Below are 19,305 nucleotides of genomic sequence, written 5' to 3' on the forward strand. Positions count from 1 at the left end.
TCACATCATTTATATGTATAAATGTTTTCCATCTGAAAGGACTAAATATTAAATGAAACAAATGACAATAAAATGCAAAATAATCTCTTCATTAATTAAAATACTTTTTGAATGTAACTGTATTCTAAATACCAATGATTTAAATTGTAACTGTAGTGGAATACAGTTACTTATATTTTGTATTTTAAATAAGTAATCCCGTTACATGTATTCCGTTACTCCTCAACCCTATATATATATATACCATATATATCAATACTTGGCTCTCTAAGGGGTTAAAGTCTAATATTGTACATAATAATGAATTTGCACAAGCTAATTAACTACTATTTTTCGAGCTATAAAACATTGTGTACCTCAAACCACCCCCCCACCCAATCGCTTACTCAAACGTCTAACTAGAATTGTCCCTTATCGCACTCCGTATAGATTTGACGTATGTTGACAAAACAAGAGTTCCCCATCCCGAGAAAAACATAATGCGCATCGACTTGTCATACGCCAGGTAAACATGTCATATACACGCATTTTTAAGAGCCTAAATTACATTTGATTGGCGTAAATAGATAGTTTAGTCCGTACTATATTGTTACTTCGAGTATTAGACCGCGTTAGTGAGTGTACTGAACAGCTGGATGTGTCCAGGTCCATGTATATCTGTCATATTTGAGTTCAGAACACCACATATAAGAGAGTCTCCGTGTTTTTGATAGTCATCGAGCAGTATAGATCAGTATGAACTGTCGATCAGAGGTCCTCGAGGTGTCAGTGGAGGGCAGACAGGTGGATGAGGCCATGCTGGCCCTCCTGCACACCATCCTCCTGCACCGCAGCACAGGGAAATTTCACTATAAGAAAGAGGGCACATACTCCATCGGCACAGTGGGAACGCAGGACGTGGACTGCGACTTTATCGACTTCACATTCGTGCGAGTGTCTTCTGATGAACTCGACAGGGTTATCAGGAAAGCAGTGGCCGAATTTAAGGTAAATTAAACACCCGATTCTGTTCACTTTGATCATTCATTTACAGGTTACTATTTGCTATAGCAATATTGTAATAAGATATAGATTTTTAGTTTAGTTGAGCTCTGCTATGGTTCTACCATTACGTTTATTTTGGACATGTACCATGGTATTTTTTCAAGTACCTTGCAGTACAATGCACATATCATGGTAACAGCATTCCTATTGTTATTACACGTTTTAACCACAACTTTATGTATTCCCAGGATGCTCTTGGGAATTCTGGGAGTGATGGCATGGGACAGATCTCTCTGGAGTTCTATCAGAAAAAGAAGTCCCGTTGGCCCTTTTCAGATGAATGCATCCCTTGGGAGGTGTGGAGCATCAAGGTCAATGTTGTAAACCTGGCCAACGAACAGGAGCGTCAGATATGCAGGGAGAAAGTTGGCGAGAAGCTCGGCGAGAAGGTCATCAATATTGTGGAAGTGATCAACCGTCATGAGTATCTCCCAAAGATGCCCACACAATCAGAGGTGGATAATGTGTTTGATACAAGTTTGAAAGATGTCCAGCCGTATCTGTACAAGATCACTTTCCAGATCACTGATTCTCTGGGGACGTCAGTGAGCACCACTATGAGAAGGCTTATCAAAGACACTCTTGCATTATAAAGGTTGTGACTTTATTGCTGATGAAACATGATGCTTCTTGGACCTTGATGATGATGTAAAAGAGAATTTCACAGGTTTCACACACGTTTGACCGTTGATATGTTACTGCACATAATTCAGAATACAAATTTTGTTTTTTATTATTTCTGGTTAAGTTATTGCTAACTTGATGTCAGAATTTCATTACTCCTGAATGTTTTTTTTTTTTTTTTGTTTTTTTTTAAGAAATCACTACACTTAATTAGTATAATAATGGTGTCTGATATCTTTGCACTGTTTTGAAAGACTAACAGTTCAAACAAGCATATTATTCAGTGTAGTACTCCTAAAGTTTTCTTTTTTTTTTTTTTTTAATAAAATATAATGATGTACACTCAATTATATACAGTTGCTGTTCTTTTGAATTTGTTCATCTTTGACTTTGTCTTAACCTGATAATAGTGGATGTTGTAATTACATCAATTTAAGCACAAAAATTAACACTAGAACGCATATGTAACTTCACCCCCTTTAATGCATATGTGGGTCAATAAAAGACCCAGGTGAAATCTAGATGCTTATTCTTTATAAAACTATGTATTTTAAGGAAAATTAACTTATATTAATATTATTAATAAATTCAAAATTTTAAATAGTTGATATCTTTTATTCAGTTATGAAGAGTTTCAGACATTGGAAATGGAATAGTAGTTTTGGGTGTAAAAAAGCCTGTATAACAGAAATATTGGCAATTAACATGTTTAACAACTTTACACACACAAATACATACATACAGTATAAATACAATGGACTAGGATTTTTACAAAGATAATTGTTATAAAAATGACAACCTTGTGTACTCTATATTGCCATATTACACTGTAGTTATTACTCTAGCAGCTATAGTTGTTGTTCAGTGATGAGGCGTACTGGAAAACAAATACTTGCAGGTTCAAATACACTCACCCCCTTGCTGTGAAAAGTCATCTAATCTCAGGTTGCTCCATGAGGACTGTTCCTGTAGTTGGTATAATGCACTTCAAGCACTTTGGATAAAAAGATCGGCTGAATGATAACTTTCTATAGCTGCATACTACACAAATACGAATGTGAACATGGTATTTAATATATTTCATTACATAACATATGGAAACTGAAAACAATCAATGTATTACCAAAATAATACCAGTATTAAATGCATTGAATACCATATGACCCACATATGCATTCTAGGGCTAGTGATGCAAATTCTCTTATAATTTAAAAAATATTCAACTATTTTAAAAAAGTATTTCACATGGTAAAAGACAATTAAGGAATTTCTGGAGTGGCAGATCAAAAGACAACTTCATGTAAAAATTGTATGGTAACACTTTACAATAAGGTTCCATTTATTAACATTAATTAATGTATTAGGTATCATGAACTAATAATGATCAATATATTTTTAACAGCATTTATTAATCTTTGATAAAGTTAATACAAATACAATTGTTCATTGTTAGTTCATAGTGCATTAACTTATGTTAACTAATACAACTTTTGATTTAAAAAATGTATTAGTATTTGTTGAAATTAACATTAACTAAGATTAATAAATGTATGTAAAAGTATTCTTCATTTTAGTTTGTTAACTAATTTTAACAAATGGAACCTTATTGTGAAGTGTCCTTGAAGAATACAGTGCATGACTTGTGAGAGCAGTGGCAAAAACCTTTTAACTTAAGGCCAAAAAAGAATGTTTTTTTCCTATTTCATACCTTTTATCTAAATTTCAAGAACAAAGTAACCAGAATGATGTCTTTTAAAGCCCCAAACAGAATTTCATTCTTTTAAGTGACATTTTACAGTCTGTAAGTGACATTATTGTAAATGATACAGGTTTTCAATGAACAGTGACAGTTTTTAAAGAGGCTGGATGGGTGGCCAATATTTCAATTACATAACTGAATGATTGCAGAGGAGATGTCCACAAAATTGTAAAAATAAAAATAAATACTTAACGTAATATTTGTCGCATTTTGTATAGATGAGGCGAGAGAGCAGGATCTAAGTGCAGCAATCCTTTAATTCACAATAAAAAGAAGGCAAGAATACACAGAAGATGATGACTAAAGTTACAAAACAAGACAATCGTTTGCGGTAACATAAACCATGCAACAACGAACAAGAACTGACCATGATGGAACTGAACAAGAGGGTATTTATACACAAGGTGCTGATGAGGGAATGGAGAACAGGTGGCTTGTGATGAGGGCAGTGAATCCTGGGAAATGTAGTTTGGGGACGAGACAAAAACTATTTCAAAATAAGAGTCCTTGGAACAACGGCGACTGTGACAACATTAATCAAAATGAACAAAAACAATACTTGAAAACATGAAAATGTCCATTATCCATTGACAATGTTGTCTGTGGATTTTGGAACTGACATGGGAAGAACTTAGTCAGAGACTATTAAGCAGAGACGGGCCACTTCTATTAAAATGAATGGGAGAAATTGGAATGCCCAACCAAGCAGCTCTAGCGCCAATGGTCAATGGATGTAGAAAGGAAGTCCAGCCTTACAGGTAAAATAGCCAATCAACTCGAGAACGTGCATGCGCATTAGTTGTACAAGCCAGGAAAATTGCATTTTTTTGCATAATATAATGTAAAGAAGCAAAATTGATAATACCAGTGTTGTCAGATTTTACTGCTGATTTGAAATATGTCATTTAAACTTAAGCTTTGCAAGCAGTTTTTGAGATTTCAGTGTTCCCAATTCAAGCAGATAGGAGCTGCACTGTCATCACTGGAAATGGCCTCCTGGGAGCTTCCAAAGATGGCCGCCAATGGACTGACTTGTTAGAAAGACTTAGTTCTAACTAAAGTTAATCAGCCAAGAAAACATGATTATCTCGAAATAGCCAAATATCAGCTAATTAATTGTCTAAAATGTATAAATGTACTTTAGATTTAATTTATATCGTCATTGTTTCCAAATAAGGGGAGGCAGAATAAACACACATTCTCTTGCACATTATTGATATTTATTTTAGAAAGCAAGCACAGAAAACAGTAGAAAAATGCTTTAACACAAAAACTGATACAGTTTTTAAAGCCACATTAGAACAATTCAAGTGCTTACGAATATTAGTTATTGCAGTGTTACCACAGGAATACCAAAAAGATATACTTTTAATAAAACAGAGAAAATATCAAACAAAGTCAAAGAAAGACCACAAAAATGTGTTTTGAAGATTAAAATGTTCTTTCATCCCTGTTCATTCAATGTCAATCCATCTTTCAATTAACCATCTTTAATGGATAGTTCACCCAAAAATGAAAAATCTTGTCATCATTTACTTGCCCCCATGTTCAAACCTGCATGACTTTCTTTTTTCTAGATATTTTAGGCTGAATGTCAACCTCAGATACCATTCACTTTCATTTAGCCTTTTTCCCCATATGATAAAAGTGAATAGTGACTGATGCTACCATTTTGCCTAACTTCTCCTTTTGTGTTCCACACAAGAAAGCCATTCAACTTTGGAACAACATGAGGGTGACTAAATGGAATTTTTTATTTTTATTTTTTTGGATGAACTATACATTTTAGTGGAAATGTGTCAATCACTGACGTTATAATATTTATTATCAGGGCATATACTGATCCTCTATTAGTATGGTTTAGTTCTTATCCTAAACAAAAAACTGACGTTTAGTGTAATTTAATACTGGGACAAATGAAAATGCAAAATAAACCATCTATTTCTCTCCTGGGAAATAGCCAACTTATTATATGATCAATGCTTTGAGAAAGACCAAAGCAATGTTTTACTATCCATCAAAACCTAAAATACATGACAATGGGAAATGCAAAGAGCAACCAACCTATTTACAGTTGAAATCAGAAGTTTACATACACTTAGGTTGAAGTCATTAAAACTAATTTTTCAACCACTCCACAGATTTAATATTAGCAAACTATAGTTTTGGCAAGTCGTTTAGGACATCTACTTTGTGCATGACACAAGTAATTTTTCCAACAATTGTTTACAGACAGATTGTTTCACTTTTAATGGACTATTTCACAATGCCTTTAAGCAGCTTGGAAAATTCCAGAAAATGATGTCAAGCCTTTAGACAATTAGCTTCTGATAGGAGGTGTACTGAATTAGAGGTGTACCTATGGCTGTATTTTAAGGTCTACCTTCAAACTCCATGCCTTTTTGCTTGACATCATGGGAAAATCAAAAGAAATCAGCCAAGATCTCGGAGCAATTTCCAAACGCCCAAAGGTACCACGTTTATCTGTACAAACAATAGTACGCAAGTATAAACACCATGGGACCACGCAGCCATCATACTGCTCAGGAAGGAGACGCATTCTGCCTCCTAGAGATGAACGTAGTTTGGTGCGAAAAGTGCAAATCAATCCCAGAACAACAGCAAAGGACCTTGTGAAGATGCTGGAGGAAACAAGAAGACAAGTATCTATATCCACAGTAAAACAAGTCCTATATCAACACAACCTAAAAAGCTGCTTAGCAAGAAAGAAGCCAATACTCCAAAACCGCCATAAAAAGCCAGACTACACTTTGCAAGTGCACATGGGTACAAATATCATAGTTTTTGGAGAAATTTCTTCTGGTCTGATGAAACAAAATGGAACTTTTTGGCCATAATGATCATCGTTAAGTTTGGAGGATAAAGGGTGAGGCTTGCAAGCCGAAGAACATCATCCCAACTGTGAAGCATGGGAGAGGCAGCATCATGTTGTGGGGGTGCTTTGCTGCAGGAGGGACTGGTGCATTTCACAAAATAGATGGCATCATGAGGAAGGAAAATTATGTGGATATATTGAAGCAACATCTCAAGACATCAGCCATGAAGAAAGTTCGGTCGCTGCTTAGCAAGAAAGAAGCCAATACTCCAAAACCGCCATAAAAAGCCAGACTACAGTTTGCAAGTGCACATGGGGATAAAGATCTTACTTTTTGGAGAAATGTCCCTTGGTCTTCCAAATGGACAATGACCCCAAGCATACCTCCAAAGTTGTGGCAAAATGGCTTAAGGACAACAAAGTCAAGGTATTGGAGTGGCCATCACAAAGCCCTGACCTCAAGTCTGATAGAAAATGTGTGGGCTAAAAAAGCATGTGCGAGCAAGGAGGCGTACAAACCTGACTCAGTTACACCAGTTCTTTCTGGGCCAAAATTCCAGCAACTTATTGTGAGAAGCTTGTGGAAGGCTACGCAAAACACCCAAGTTAAACAATTTAAAGGCAATGCTACCAAATTGTATGTAAACGTCTGACCCACTGGGAATGTGATGAAAGAAATAAAAGCTGAAATAAATCATTCTCTCTACTATTATTACTAAACTTCTGACTTCAACTGTACATTATGATTATTTTGTGCTTAACAAAGGCCACAAGCTGGCTAAGCCAAACATCCCCTAATGTAAGGGAAGCAGACTTTTCCTTAATTCATTAGCATTTCAAACACTTGCAAAATATGAAAAAAAAAAAAAAAAAAAAAATATATATATATATATATATATATATATATATATATATATATATATATATATCTCAAGGAATAAGATTACTGCTATTGTGCTTTAACATTTCATAACAAAAGTCTCCTCTGGGTGATACTGCCACACATAAGGTCTACTGAACATCAGGAATGTCCAACCATTCAACGTCATTGCATCAAAAACTTCATTAATCACTGAGTACTGAGTTCAGGTAAGATGAGCATACACTGTAAGCTCACAATGTACTGATACAGTACTGATACAGTGTGAAAATCCTAAGGCTCATACAATTTTTGTCTACTACAACCATTAATTATTTCCCACATATACTGCATGTCCTGTACAACAAAAATATGAGAAGATCCACATTTCAGGCACACAATAACTGCTTTAAGAACATCACTCCAAACCTGCAATTTGTACATATAAAGCCTTCTATTTGTTCTATACAATCATTGAATATTTTTCACAACCTCTAAACGAAAATACCATGAAATTCTACATAACTGCCAGAAACACATATTAACAGAATACTCATAAAATGAAAAATACAACTTAACTTGCAATGTTTAAATTAAATAATAAACACGTTTTCATCACCGCTATGAATATTCACAAAGTTAATTGTGAAGTTTAATATCTGCCATTTAAGTCTGCTTTTCAGGATTGCTTTTATGTGGTTTCATGTCATAACCTCTATTAACTTCAATGATCAATGTAACAATTTATAATTATTAGCTCTTGTATGTAACAATCATTAAAATGGTTTTATTCCTAAAAATCTTTTTCTTAATTTTTTTTTTCTTTTTACCTTTAAGGCAAAAATAAACTTCCTATTTTAAACAAAATATCTAATTTTAGGCCAGAGAAGAGGGAATAAAATTAAACTGGATTTTTTTTGGGAATATTAGATATGGAATGAAATCCATCTTTTTTGTAGAAAAAGTCCAATAAGGTTCGTGGCTAAGTGATTGGTGATTCAGTAACTTGATGGAATTTTGGGCTGACTTGTAACCGAAATGCTGCATAGGTGCCATTTCTGTCTGCACCATCCTGTGCTTTAACGGAGAAAAACTTTATTTGGAATTGCTTGAAGGTGCTAAATAACAGCAAAAAGGCCACTAAAACAAGAGAGGTGGATTATCGGTATGTCTTCGGCAAAACAAAAAGTAATCGTTGGGTTTTTGTTAGCAATAGGCCAAACAGTCTCTCCTTCTTGATCATTAGTGCCAGAAAAGTAAATGTAATACACAATAATAATAATAAATAGATAACACAGGGAAATTATTTAGAAAACAAAATTCTGCATCTCTCAGCCACGCAGTCCAAGATGCATTCAACTTCATCTAAATACTGTTCACTGAAAATTTTTATATTAACAATGATCAAATGCCATTAATAAATCCCTGGGTTTGACCAACCTGAAAGAAGTCTATCCCAATATAATTCATGTGATTGTAAGGAGACAGTGTCAGGAAAATAAGTCCATTAAAGGGATAGTTCAGCCAAAAATGAAAATTATTTCATCATTTAATCACTATCATGTTGTTCCAAACCAGTTTTGAGTTTTATTTTCTTCCGTGGAACAGGAAAAATGTTAGCCTGTTTCACCATTCACTTGCATTGTATGGAAAAATTATGAATTCTGCAATAAGTGAGTGGTCACTGAGAATATCATACTGTGGTGAGTAAAAGATGACATAATTTTCTTTTTTTTTTTTGGTGAAGTATTCCTTTCAATTAGTTAATTCCAATGGTTAGGGTTACAAATCAGAAATTATGGCAAAAGTGCAACTCTGCGTTTAGAGCTCTTACGTATGGCTTTGTTCATGACTCCATAGACTGAACGCCGTCTTAAATGTCCTGTGACAGAATTTACACATGTACTGCCTTTTAAAGGTAAGCGCAGAGAGCGTTGGGGCATGGTAAAATAGTGTGTCTGATTCCTGAGGGGTAATAGCTTTGTCTGTGCTGTCTGACTTGGCGTGAGAATGTTCTCTGGGTTCATCATCAGCGGCCTTGTCCTGGTCCGGCTTCTTGAGTTTGGTTGACGGCGACATGGAGCCTCTGGGCTCCTCCTCGGAGTCAGCCACCCCAGATTGGATAACTTTGAGAGGAGATACTTGAGAAGTTGGAGGTTCAGAGATAGCAATTGTGAGAGGTGGGGAAGGAGATGGAGAAGACGGAAGTCCATCATTCTCTCTCATCCCTGGTTCTTCAGATGCAGACATATGGGACTGGTAGTGGCTCCAAAGACGGAAGTTGGTCCTGAATGCTTTGTGACATATGTGACAGATGAAGGGTTTGATGTGGCAAAGCAGTTCTTGATGTCGTTCCAGGTCTTTGTGGGAGCTGAAAAGCTTCCCACACTTTTCACATGGCCACACACCTGGCTCCTCAGATCCAATACAGGTTGCACTTATGTTATCCTTGGCTGAGACTGCTTCCTCTTGAGGTTCCTCTTTCACTTGCAGCTCTCCCTGACTCAAGTCCTCAGGGACATAAGATGATGAGTCTTCAGAATCAAACATGGGTGGAACTGATGAGTCGCTGTACACCACTTCCTCTCTGGTATCATTCATTGACTCTTGTGAAGGAGGTGGAACTCCAAGACCATCGGATGATTCATCGTGATTGCTCTCTTGGAGACCAAGAGTCAGCTGCTCTTTTAAGGTCATCATATTCTGATTGTGAACTTCGACCTGATGGCGCCATATACTGAAAGAGGACTTAAATGTGCGCATACATTCTAGGCAGGTCAGCTTTTTGTACTTGCAGTGCGCTTCGTGGTCTTTCTTGACGAGCGTGTTGGAAAATCGGAGGCCACAATATGGGCAAACAGTAGAATACCTGCAGGCCCTCTCGTGGTCTTCTAACTCAGTTAGAGAGGGCAGTTTCTCATTGCAGAGCCGGCAAGAAAAGACATCCTTGTCTTGGTTCTCTTTAAGATGAGCCAACTGCTGCTGTTTGTATTGAAGATCTCTCTCAGCATCTGGGTCAAGGCTGGCGGTCTCAGCAGAGTGTCCCTTCATGTGCAGCTTTAATTGTGACTGAAAATGGAACATTTTGCCACAAAACGGGCATCCATATGACTTTGTTCGCCTTGATTTCCTGCCAAATGGTTGCGACTGCAGGCCTTGCTTGGTTCTCCTGAGCTTCATGATCAAAGCTTTCTTTATCTCACGTTCTCTGACAATATCGATCAGTTTCCTTTGAAATTTCTCATCCAGAACAGAATAGGAACTGGAAGAGGGTGCGGGATTTTGCACCACACCATGCTGAGTTTGGCAATGAGTCCAGACTTTGAAGTTGGTGTGAAAGCGTTTGTGACAGATGTCACAAGCATATGGCTTCTCTGGGTTGTGATACATGTTCACGTGGCGATACAAACCCGCATTTGACCTGAAAACCTTCAGGCAGTTCCAGCATTTGAACATTTTGTTCGGCCTAAGTTCTCCAGGTTCCTCGTTGCTTTTCTCATTGTTGGAAGTGTAAGGTACCTCACTGAATGTACGGTCCTGATGTGAGATGTGATGTTCATTGACAGGCTTGGTTCTTTTAAAGGGCATATAACTACCATCCATCTTACTCTTCCTCTTTATCGAGGGAGTGAAATATCCTCTGGGGCCTTCGTCATAGTTGGCCTGAAAGTCTTTAAAATTGACAGGTAAATTATCTCCAACAGTGATGCGAACGATTTCAGAAGGGTCTGCGAGAGGACTGCTGGGCTCTGCTTTTATTCTAAGTGGAGTCGTCTGAGTTCCTTCCGTTTCATACGTGTTTCGTTGTCTCGACCTGAGAATAAGAGGCATATCGTTCAACACCCCATCCTCGCTTTCAGGGGATGGTGATCTTCCTGTCGGCGTCGTTAACTTCACCACGGTCTGTTCCCTATTTTGCGAGTCCTTCAGCTCCAGAGCTGGAGAGAAAACAGGAACCGGACTATCCATGGACAAGGATCTGCGTAGCAGACTTTTAATAAGTGGCCCACTGCGGTCTACGGTTTGGTTGCGTGGACCTTGGTGTTCTCCTGCTGGTTTCCGATCATGCGCAAACTCCATTTGGTCTTCTATGGAGTCCTCAGGTTGCTCCGACTGTAAACTAGAATGCTGTACGGACTCACTAAAAGAAACTGAGGATGTAAGTTGTGGCCGCATAGATGGTGGTCGGTATTCAGTTCGACGTCTCAATATGGATGTTGGAGAGGAGAGGATAGATCTACAGTCGCCATCCACTGGGTTTTTGTTTGAATTTCTGCTAACAGAGGTACTGTCAGACTCTTTTTCATTCTGCTTGACATGTCCTGTGTGACTCTGATCACTGAAATCGTGTGCGAGTGAGGGTTTCTCTGGGATCATGGCTGTGGTCTGTTTAATCGGCCTTCCCTGATGACTTCTCCTAGAAAACACATCCATGCCAGGCTGATCACCTTGATGTACAATAACACTTCTCTTTTGATAAGCACCATCATCCTCCTCTGACAACAATATGCGTTTTCTTGACACACAGTATGATGCCTGAGGTCTTGTGGACATGATGTTGGTTAGAAAGGGAATGCCAAGGCTATATCCTAGCTCCTGTATAGCCGCCAAGCTGCATTTCTCCACAAACAGAGATGATGAGTAGATGTAGTTTAGCACAATCTCAAAAGCATCAGGCTCGCAGAAGTTAAGCTGAATGATGCAACGGTTCTCTGAGTCCTTCTGGGAGAATACAGACTGGAAATACTCACTACAGGATGCAAGGATGCTTTTGTGGGCCTGGAACTGTTGATCACCAACTAACAAGATAACATCACAGAGTTGGCCACTTAATCTCTGCTCGTTGAGGGCACCCAGCAGTGAAATACCATGGGCAGGGTTACAGAAGTGCACCAGGCTCTCCATTTTAGCTTTGGAGGAGAATATATATATAAAAAAAAAGAATAAAGACTTAGTGGCATTCCAAATTCAGCATGGTGCATAAAAAAACAAAAACAAATGTCCAATATAATTCAAGGTGCAAGCAACAATTTGGTAGACAAAGATGCCAGATAAAATATTATTACAGGATAACTTAAATTAATAATTTGCCTAAATATGCAAGTTCTGTCATGATTTACTCACCCTCGTGTTGTTCCAAACTCATATGACTTTCTTTCTTCCATGGAATACAAAAGAAGACATTAGCCAAAATGACAGCATCAGTCAACACTCAGCATCCTACCTAAAATCCAGAAAGAAAAGTCATACAAGTTTGGAACGACATTCGAGGGTGAGTAAAATATAAGAGATTGGTCATTTTGGGTTCAGTATCCCTTTAAACACAAACACTAAGTATTCACAAGTAAAACACTTCACATGAAAGTGGCACGTAACTAATTGTTGTTGTCAACAATTCATGACAGCAAACAATCATACAGTTTGTTGACATTTAATTCACTGACATTTCAAAATCTAAAATCATTTATCATTTGCATAAGATTAAAACAGAAACGGCAAACTGTTTAATTGTATTGAGCAAAAAAGTGGTGAGGGCCTTTCCAGTGTTAACGCATGCGCAGAACGAGCGCCGATTACATCATGTCTAACGTTAGTTACAGTTGGTTTTACGCTGTTTGGAAGACTGTTCGCTCATGACAAGACATGAGTTTTTTTTTTATTTTTTTATTTTTTTATTAACAATGAAACAATCCATTCAATTCATTCCGCTATCAAATCCTTACTCTAAATCTCCATTACAAATAAAGACTATTTGTCGATTCCGTGTTGTCAACCGGTGACCATATTACCAAGCACACCACAAAATGCAGTCACTAGTTAGATAAACGCAAGACAGGAAAAAACAAACAAACAAACAAACGATTAGAACACGCGTTTGCGCACACACAACCCTCTGCTGTCGCCGTCTGCGCAGACGTCGCATCCTGCACAGGTTGAGAGCAGCTGCATATGTCAGGAAAGAGAGAGGGAGAAAATCCTCCTCGTGCGTTACGTCAGGTAAGACTGATTTTAGCAAAACAACATTCAACTCTTTCGCTGAGACGACGAAATAAAGTTGTTCAGGATTTCAACTCACCCTAGTTTGCTGGCTTTGGACGCCGCGGAGCTCCGACACAGGACTTTGTTTCAGAGTTGCGTTGAGCTTGAAGCAGTCGTGATTCCATCCATCTTGTCTTTGACGTCATCCCACTCTAGGGATGAGGTCATCGTTAAGAACGCTCGTCACGTGTGCTGCGCTCTGATTGGCTGCTGTGTGAGCAGTGGGCGTTTACGGAGGAAATGAGCGGAGGATGACGGACTGATTGAAACAGTTGAGTTTGCGCGTATTCACAAACTCATTAAAGAGACAGGCTGCATTACATTTGTATATGGAAATCAGCACTAACAAATATTGTCATTCCGTTTTTAAATAAAATACATGGGTGTCTAAATATGGATTTATTAATATACCTGTGTTAATTTGACTTTGTTCTGAAAGAAACTCCTTAACTGTCTGCTACCTTTCGCTATTTCTCTGCTCTGTTCTCTTTTGAAAGTCCTATTTCGGCTTCATTTCTGTAGATACAGTATATTATTAGTAGTAGGGCTTATGTATATGAAGTGTTCTCACTTGGCACCGCGCACTGCTTGAACTTGAGGACCAACCACTTTAGCTTTTCGTTAAATAAATAAATGTATTAATTACACTGGGTTAAGGTTGCATTCACTGGTTCAAAAAATTAATTGTGGATAAGAAATAAATGCATTGTGTTGAACAGAAGAATGCACAACTGTAAGAAGATTCAAAATCGTTTCGAACATTCTTTGTATTTATGGACTACAGGGAAGTTTGGTTCATAATAATAAAAAATAAAAATAGTTGTTAAGTATTGAGCCAATATGAATAAAGGATAATAGCCTATCATGTCTGACTTACTGCAAACTAACACAAACAGACGGAAAGACTGCTGATTATGTGTAATAGATTGCATATCATCATGTGAACATAACATAACATAAATAAAATCTACAGTGCTGTAACAAAGTATTTGCCCCAACCTGATTTCTTCTGTTTTTATATATATCTCATACTAAATTGTTTCAAAAATTCAAACAACATAAAACAAAGGCAATCTGAGTAAACACAAAATAAAGTTTTTAAATGATAATGTTATATATTCTATGAAATCTATGAAACTGCATTCATAATGGGGTTCAGCTCAGCTGGACTAGACACACCCAGGCCTGATTACTGCCAGCCCTGTTCAATCAAATCAACACCTAAATAGAACTTTTTCAGCAGCATGAAGTTGGCTAAAAGGTCTCACCCAGTAGCACACTATGCCAAGACTGAAAGAAATTCCAGAAATGATGAGGGGAAAAAAGTGACTGAAATACATCAGTCTGGGAAGGGTTACAAAGGCTCTGGGACTCCAAAGAAGAGTGAGAGCCATAAACTCCAAATGGAGAAAACTTGGCACAGTAGTGAACCTTCCCAGAAGTGTCCGACGTTCCAAAATTCCTCCAAGAGCACAGCGACGACTCATCTAGGAAGTCACAAAATAGCCAAGGACAACATCCAAGGAACTGCAGGCCTCTCACGCATCAATAAAGGTCATTGTTCATGACTGCACATTTTAGAAAGACACTGGCCAAAAATGGCATCCATGGAAGAGTGGCGAGGCGAAAACCACTGCTAACCCAGAAGAACATTAAGGCTCGTCTGAATTTGATGATCCTCAAACCTTTTGGGAGGATGTTCTGTGGACTGATGAGTCGAAAGTGGAACTGTTTGGAAGACAGGTGTCCTGTTACATCTGGCGTAAATCAAACACAGAATTCCACAAAAAGAACATCATGCCAACGGTCAAGCATGGTGGTGGTAGTGTGATGGTGTGGGGATGCTTTGCTGCTTCAGGGTCAGGGCAACTTGCAATAATTGAGGGAAATATGAATTCTGTCAGAATTTCTCTACCAGAAAATCCTAAAGGAGAACATCCCGTCATCAGTCCATGAGTTGAAGCTCAAGTGCAACTGGATTATGCAGCAAGACAATGATCCAAAGCATAGGAGTAAGTCTACCTCTGAATGGCTCAAAAGAAGCAAATTTAAAGTTTTGGAGTGTTGTAGTCAAAGTCCTGACTTGAACCCGATTGAGATGCTGTGGCAGGACCTTAAATGGGCAGTTCATGCTTGTAAACCTTCCAGTGTGGCGGAACTAAAGCAGTTCTGCAAAGAAGAGTGGGCCAAAATTCCACCACAGCATTGTGAAAGACTGATCTCCAGTTATCAGAAGTGTTTGTTTGCAGTTGTTGCTGCTAAAGGTGATACAACCAGCTATTAAGTTTAAGTGGGCAGTTAGTTTTTCACATGGTTGATATGTGTTAGATAACTTATTTGCTTCAATAATAAAAAAATATATATATATTTGAAAACTGTATTTTGGGTTTACTCAGGTTGCCTTTGTTTTATGTTATATCTCGTTGGAAGATATAAAACAATTTAGTGTGAAAAATACACTAAAATAGAAGAAATCAGAATACTTCTTCACAGCAATGTATCATCTATACAGGAAGATAAGTCCGATCTTTAAATCAAGCGGCCTTACAGAATTAAAAACTTAAAGGTATGTGTACGTACTTCTCCAAATATACCACAATTTGCTTAATATATTGTAATTGGTGAAGAAAAGAACAACAATTAGCTTATTTTGCTTAAATGCACCCTGCATCTGTTGCGAGAGGGCACATGTAATCTGAAGCTGCTTCTGTAACACAATGGACATTATTATAGTCATTGTAATTGATTAGCCTAAATTCTGTAATCGATGGATTGAAATTTCAGCATAATCTACTGGCACATATTTTTACACCCCTAAATACTTTTATTAAGAGTTAAAGTCATTTCATTTGGGTGTGCAAGCTTTAATTTTTGGTGGCATTTGAGGGGCACCTCAGCAAATGGGCAGGGGCTTGAGCCCCTAGAGTCACCCCCTCATGCCTGCCACTGAACATGTCGTCTGCGTCTCACTGAACATGTCGTTTGGGTCTCACTGAACGTGTCGTTTGGGTCTCACTGAACCTGTCGTTTGCATCTGCCTTCTTCCCACCTTCCTCGTCTCCTCATCTTCTTCTCAGATACTTAAGGACACATTCATAAGGTCTCAGTGGCTAACTGCACTCCATTAACATGTCTTCACTCGACCTGGAAGCAATTGCACCTCGACCCACAGAATCTGTAAAAACAAAACACTGCAAACGCACATCTGATGAACGAAGCAGTGATTGTCTAACTGTAATAGATCGTTAATTTTGCACAAAATGATCACAAAACCACATTTTAATTATGTAGTTAATTATATTGAGTATTCAAGAAAATAGATGTAGCCTAAACATTTCCCTGCGAGGTAAATTATAAGTATTTATAAAGTTATGCATAAATATAATTGTAATGGTCCAAGGACAGTCAAGGAGGAGGTGGGAACCGACTGAACAGTAAACGTAAGTTTAATGTCAAAACTCAAACTTAAAACAACATAAAACAAACACAGACACACATGCAACGTGGCCGTGTGCATCTCTCTCTCTTGAACTGGTGCCTCCAGCTCCCCTTTGTCTCACTCGCCCGCTGATCAGCTGATTCAGCACCAGCCGTGCATCATCACAGCCTGGCCACGCCCTCCTCCTTATCACACTCCTCCCCTGTCCGATTCAGGCCGGGGCGCCACCGGTCTGACTAACTCCCCCTCATCTCTGGAGGTCCGTTCTGTCAGCCGGTGGTCCACCTGCCTCCTGTGAACCTGTGGGAGAGACGAGGGGAGGCGTGGGGAGAGGGAAAGGGCGAGCAGAGACACACAGAGAGAGAGGAGAGAGAGAGAGAAGAACTTGCCTGCCGGCTCCCTTACGTGCTGTTGCCCGGTCCTCAACCTCTCCTCCACCCTCTGGCAGATGCCAGCTCGCTCCTCCCCCGGTGGACGGCAAACAGTCCTCTGGCCCCTGGCGGACGGAACCGCTCCTCCCCTTCTTTGGCGGATGGCAGCGGTTCCTCCGGCTCTCTGTGGCCGGCAGCGACCCCTCCGTCCCCAGGCAGACGGCCGCGGCTGCTCCCCTGGCGGATGGCAGCGGCGAGGTTTCCGCGACAACACATCCCTCCTCCCTCCCGGGTTTCCACACCACTGCAATGGTTCAAAGATGGGCAAGGAGGAGGTGGGAACCAGCTGAACAGTAAATGTAAGATTAATGTCAAAACTCAAATTTAAAACAACATAAAACAAACACAGACAGACATGCAACGCGGCCACATGCATCTCTCTCTCGAACTGGCGCCTCCGGCTCCCCTTTGTCTCACTCTCCCACTGATCAGCTGATTCAGCGCCGGCCGTGCATCATCATGGCCCGGCCACACCCTCCTCCTCATCACAATAATGAAGTTTCAATTACAAGCGACACTCACATTTCAGCACTTCACGTTGGACAGCGACTTTCTTAAGCAGCACTTAACGCGTCCTCGCATGTTCATGTCTAGTGTAGTTTTGTGAATTACGTGTACAAAATAATGACCATTCATAAAATCACTTGTAGAAAACGCTCTTAACCGCTAAGATCAATTGTTGTTTGGAAACTGGGCCGTCGCTCGTTATTTTACAATGGAGTAATGCCTTTTTCCCAAACCAGCACGTAGATCGTTCGTTATAAAGTAAAACTTAAGAGCTTCGTTACAGGAGCTGTCCAGTACAAATTGGTGCTGATCACTTTGGCCATGGCCATTAGGTGTCTAGGGGTCTGTCTTCTCAACATAAAAATAATGTGGAAATACTAACAAACAAGGAAGTTGTCTGTAACCTTGTTGAGGCGCCGAAATGTATTAACTATTACAAAATTTTATTAAAGAAATAATGGTGGCTTTAGAAAGACGGAGTTTCAGATGTATTGATATCATAGAGATTAATGAAAGTGACGCAATAAATGCAAGTAACGTGAATGTAGGTGATGTGAATCATAATGGGCTCTCACGTAGCCTAAATTTTTGTTACTTTGGCTGGAAACTGAACAAATGCACACATAACAAGATTAAAATGACAGGCATCAGTACTGAACTACTCATACACCAATCTAAATATTAATAGATCATCTGTTTAGAGTTCAAGGCACTGTGTACTTGTAGCCTTACTGCCATTATGCATTATGCAATTTGTTACTGCCTTGCAGAAAGACAATAGGCGAGCCGATTTGAACCAGCCATGGGACAGAGGAAGAAGAGGAGGAGGAAGAGAGAGAGAGAGAGGGAATCTCTCATTGCACACTATCACTCTAATCTCCTTTGCTAAACATATTTTAATTATTTATTTAGGCATATTTATTTAAATTATAAACTGCATGGTCACATTACTCACATATGTCTTCTTAAATACCAGCAATAAAAATGCTTCATAGTACTGGCCCTGATTTTCAATAAAATGCTTACATTTTATTTTTTTTATTTTTTTTACATGAATTTAGCAATAAATCAAACAAATAATCTAAAGATTATTCAAATAATAAAAATAGCAGTTAATTGCAGCACAAATATCCCATCAAACACAGAACGTTGGTGTATGGTTCCCCTTTGGTTATTCTTTGAGGAAACAACTCCTAATGTTCAAGGAATGTTCTTTTTTTATGCTTCAATAATGTTAGGAGAATGGTGGGGGAACCTTTATGCACAACCTAAAACAAGGATTCAACTTTGGTAAAAATACTTTCCTGGCTAACCAAAAGAGAACCTTTAAGCTCTATTCTGGGAATGTTCTAGGAACCAAGTACTTATGTTCCCAGAATGTTCTGGGAATTTAAAATTGTAAATTGTTCGCAGGTATTTATATTATGCAGCATATTATATAAATAATCAGATTGCTTTGTTGCTCTGTAATGTCATTCAACAGAAAATTCTGTAGATGTTGAAAGCACTCTCATTAACGCCAATAACTAATAATGGCACATAATTCTAGAAGATCTGGGCTCATTCCCCACTGAAACGAATTAAATTGTCAACATTAATCATGTTTGTCACAGAGTCATGGGAGATTGTACTCTATATATCTTCCTATGGGAAGGCTTCGTTGGTGTTTACCTGTACACAAGCCATGTTAACTCATGTGAAAGTGAAACTACATGAGGCAAGTTTCAAGACTATTACATGGGTATCGAAGTTTTTTTAGGTTTGTGT

General features: G+C 38.6%; 2 protein-coding genes across 4 annotated transcripts; one reads left to right on the forward strand and one right to left on the reverse strand.

Annotated features, from left to right (window-relative positions):
• Positions 1-399: 399 nt before the first annotated feature.
• On the forward strand, positions 400-1,996 carry atg101 (autophagy related 101). The gene is made up of 2 exons (XM_051684437.1): positions 400-987; positions 1,233-1,996. The coding sequence occupies exons 1-2, from the start codon at positions 736-738 to the stop codon at positions 1,635-1,637; spliced, it is 657 nt and encodes a 218-aa protein (XP_051540397.1). The 5' UTR covers positions 400-735; the 3' UTR covers positions 1,638-1,996.
• Positions 1,997-4,625: 2,629 nt separating this feature from the next.
• On the reverse strand, positions 4,626-13,460 carry LOC127432898 (zinc finger and BTB domain-containing protein 21-like). Of its 3 annotated transcripts, XM_051684408.1 has the most exons (3): positions 13,199-13,460; positions 12,247-12,346; positions 4,626-12,032 (listed from the first exon to the last, which is right to left on the reverse strand). In XM_051684408.1, the coding sequence occupies exons 2-3, from the start codon at positions 12,266-12,268 to the stop codon at positions 8,953-8,955; spliced, it is 3,102 nt and encodes a 1,033-aa protein (XP_051540368.1). In that variant the 5' UTR covers positions 12,269-12,346; positions 13,199-13,460; the 3' UTR covers positions 4,626-8,952. The 3 variants fall into 3 exon arrangements, with proteins under 3 accessions (XP_051540368.1, XP_051540369.1, XP_051540370.1); XM_051684409.1 differs by lacking the exon at positions 12,247-12,346; XM_051684410.1 differs by lacking the exons at positions 12,247-12,346; positions 13,199-13,460 and having other exon boundaries at positions 4,626-11,539; positions 11,874-11,997.
• Positions 13,461-19,305: the final 5,845 nt, after the last annotated feature.

Source organism: Myxocyprinus asiaticus, chromosome 42 (assembly GCF_019703515.2).
Source record: "Myxocyprinus asiaticus isolate MX2 ecotype Aquarium Trade chromosome 42, UBuf_Myxa_2, whole genome shotgun sequence".
Lineage (NCBI taxonomy): Eukaryota > Metazoa > Chordata > Actinopteri > Cypriniformes > Catostomidae > Myxocyprinus > Myxocyprinus asiaticus.

Coding starts and splice junctions, on each gene's coding strand:
- LOC127432898 (XM_051684408.1), bottom strand. CDS start 12,268: ATGAGTTTGGAACAACACGAGG. Junction 12,033..12,246: donor GAGTTTGGAACAACACGAGG/GTGAGTAAATCA, acceptor TCTCCTCCAAAG/CTAAAATGGAGAGCCTGGTG.
- atg101 (XM_051684437.1), top strand. CDS start 736: ATGAACTGTCGATCAGAGGTCCTCGAGGTGTCAGTGGAGGGCAGACAG. Junction 988..1,232: donor AAGCAGTGGCCGAATTTAAG/GTAAATTAAACA, acceptor ATGTATTCCCAG/GATGCTCTTGGGAATTCTGG.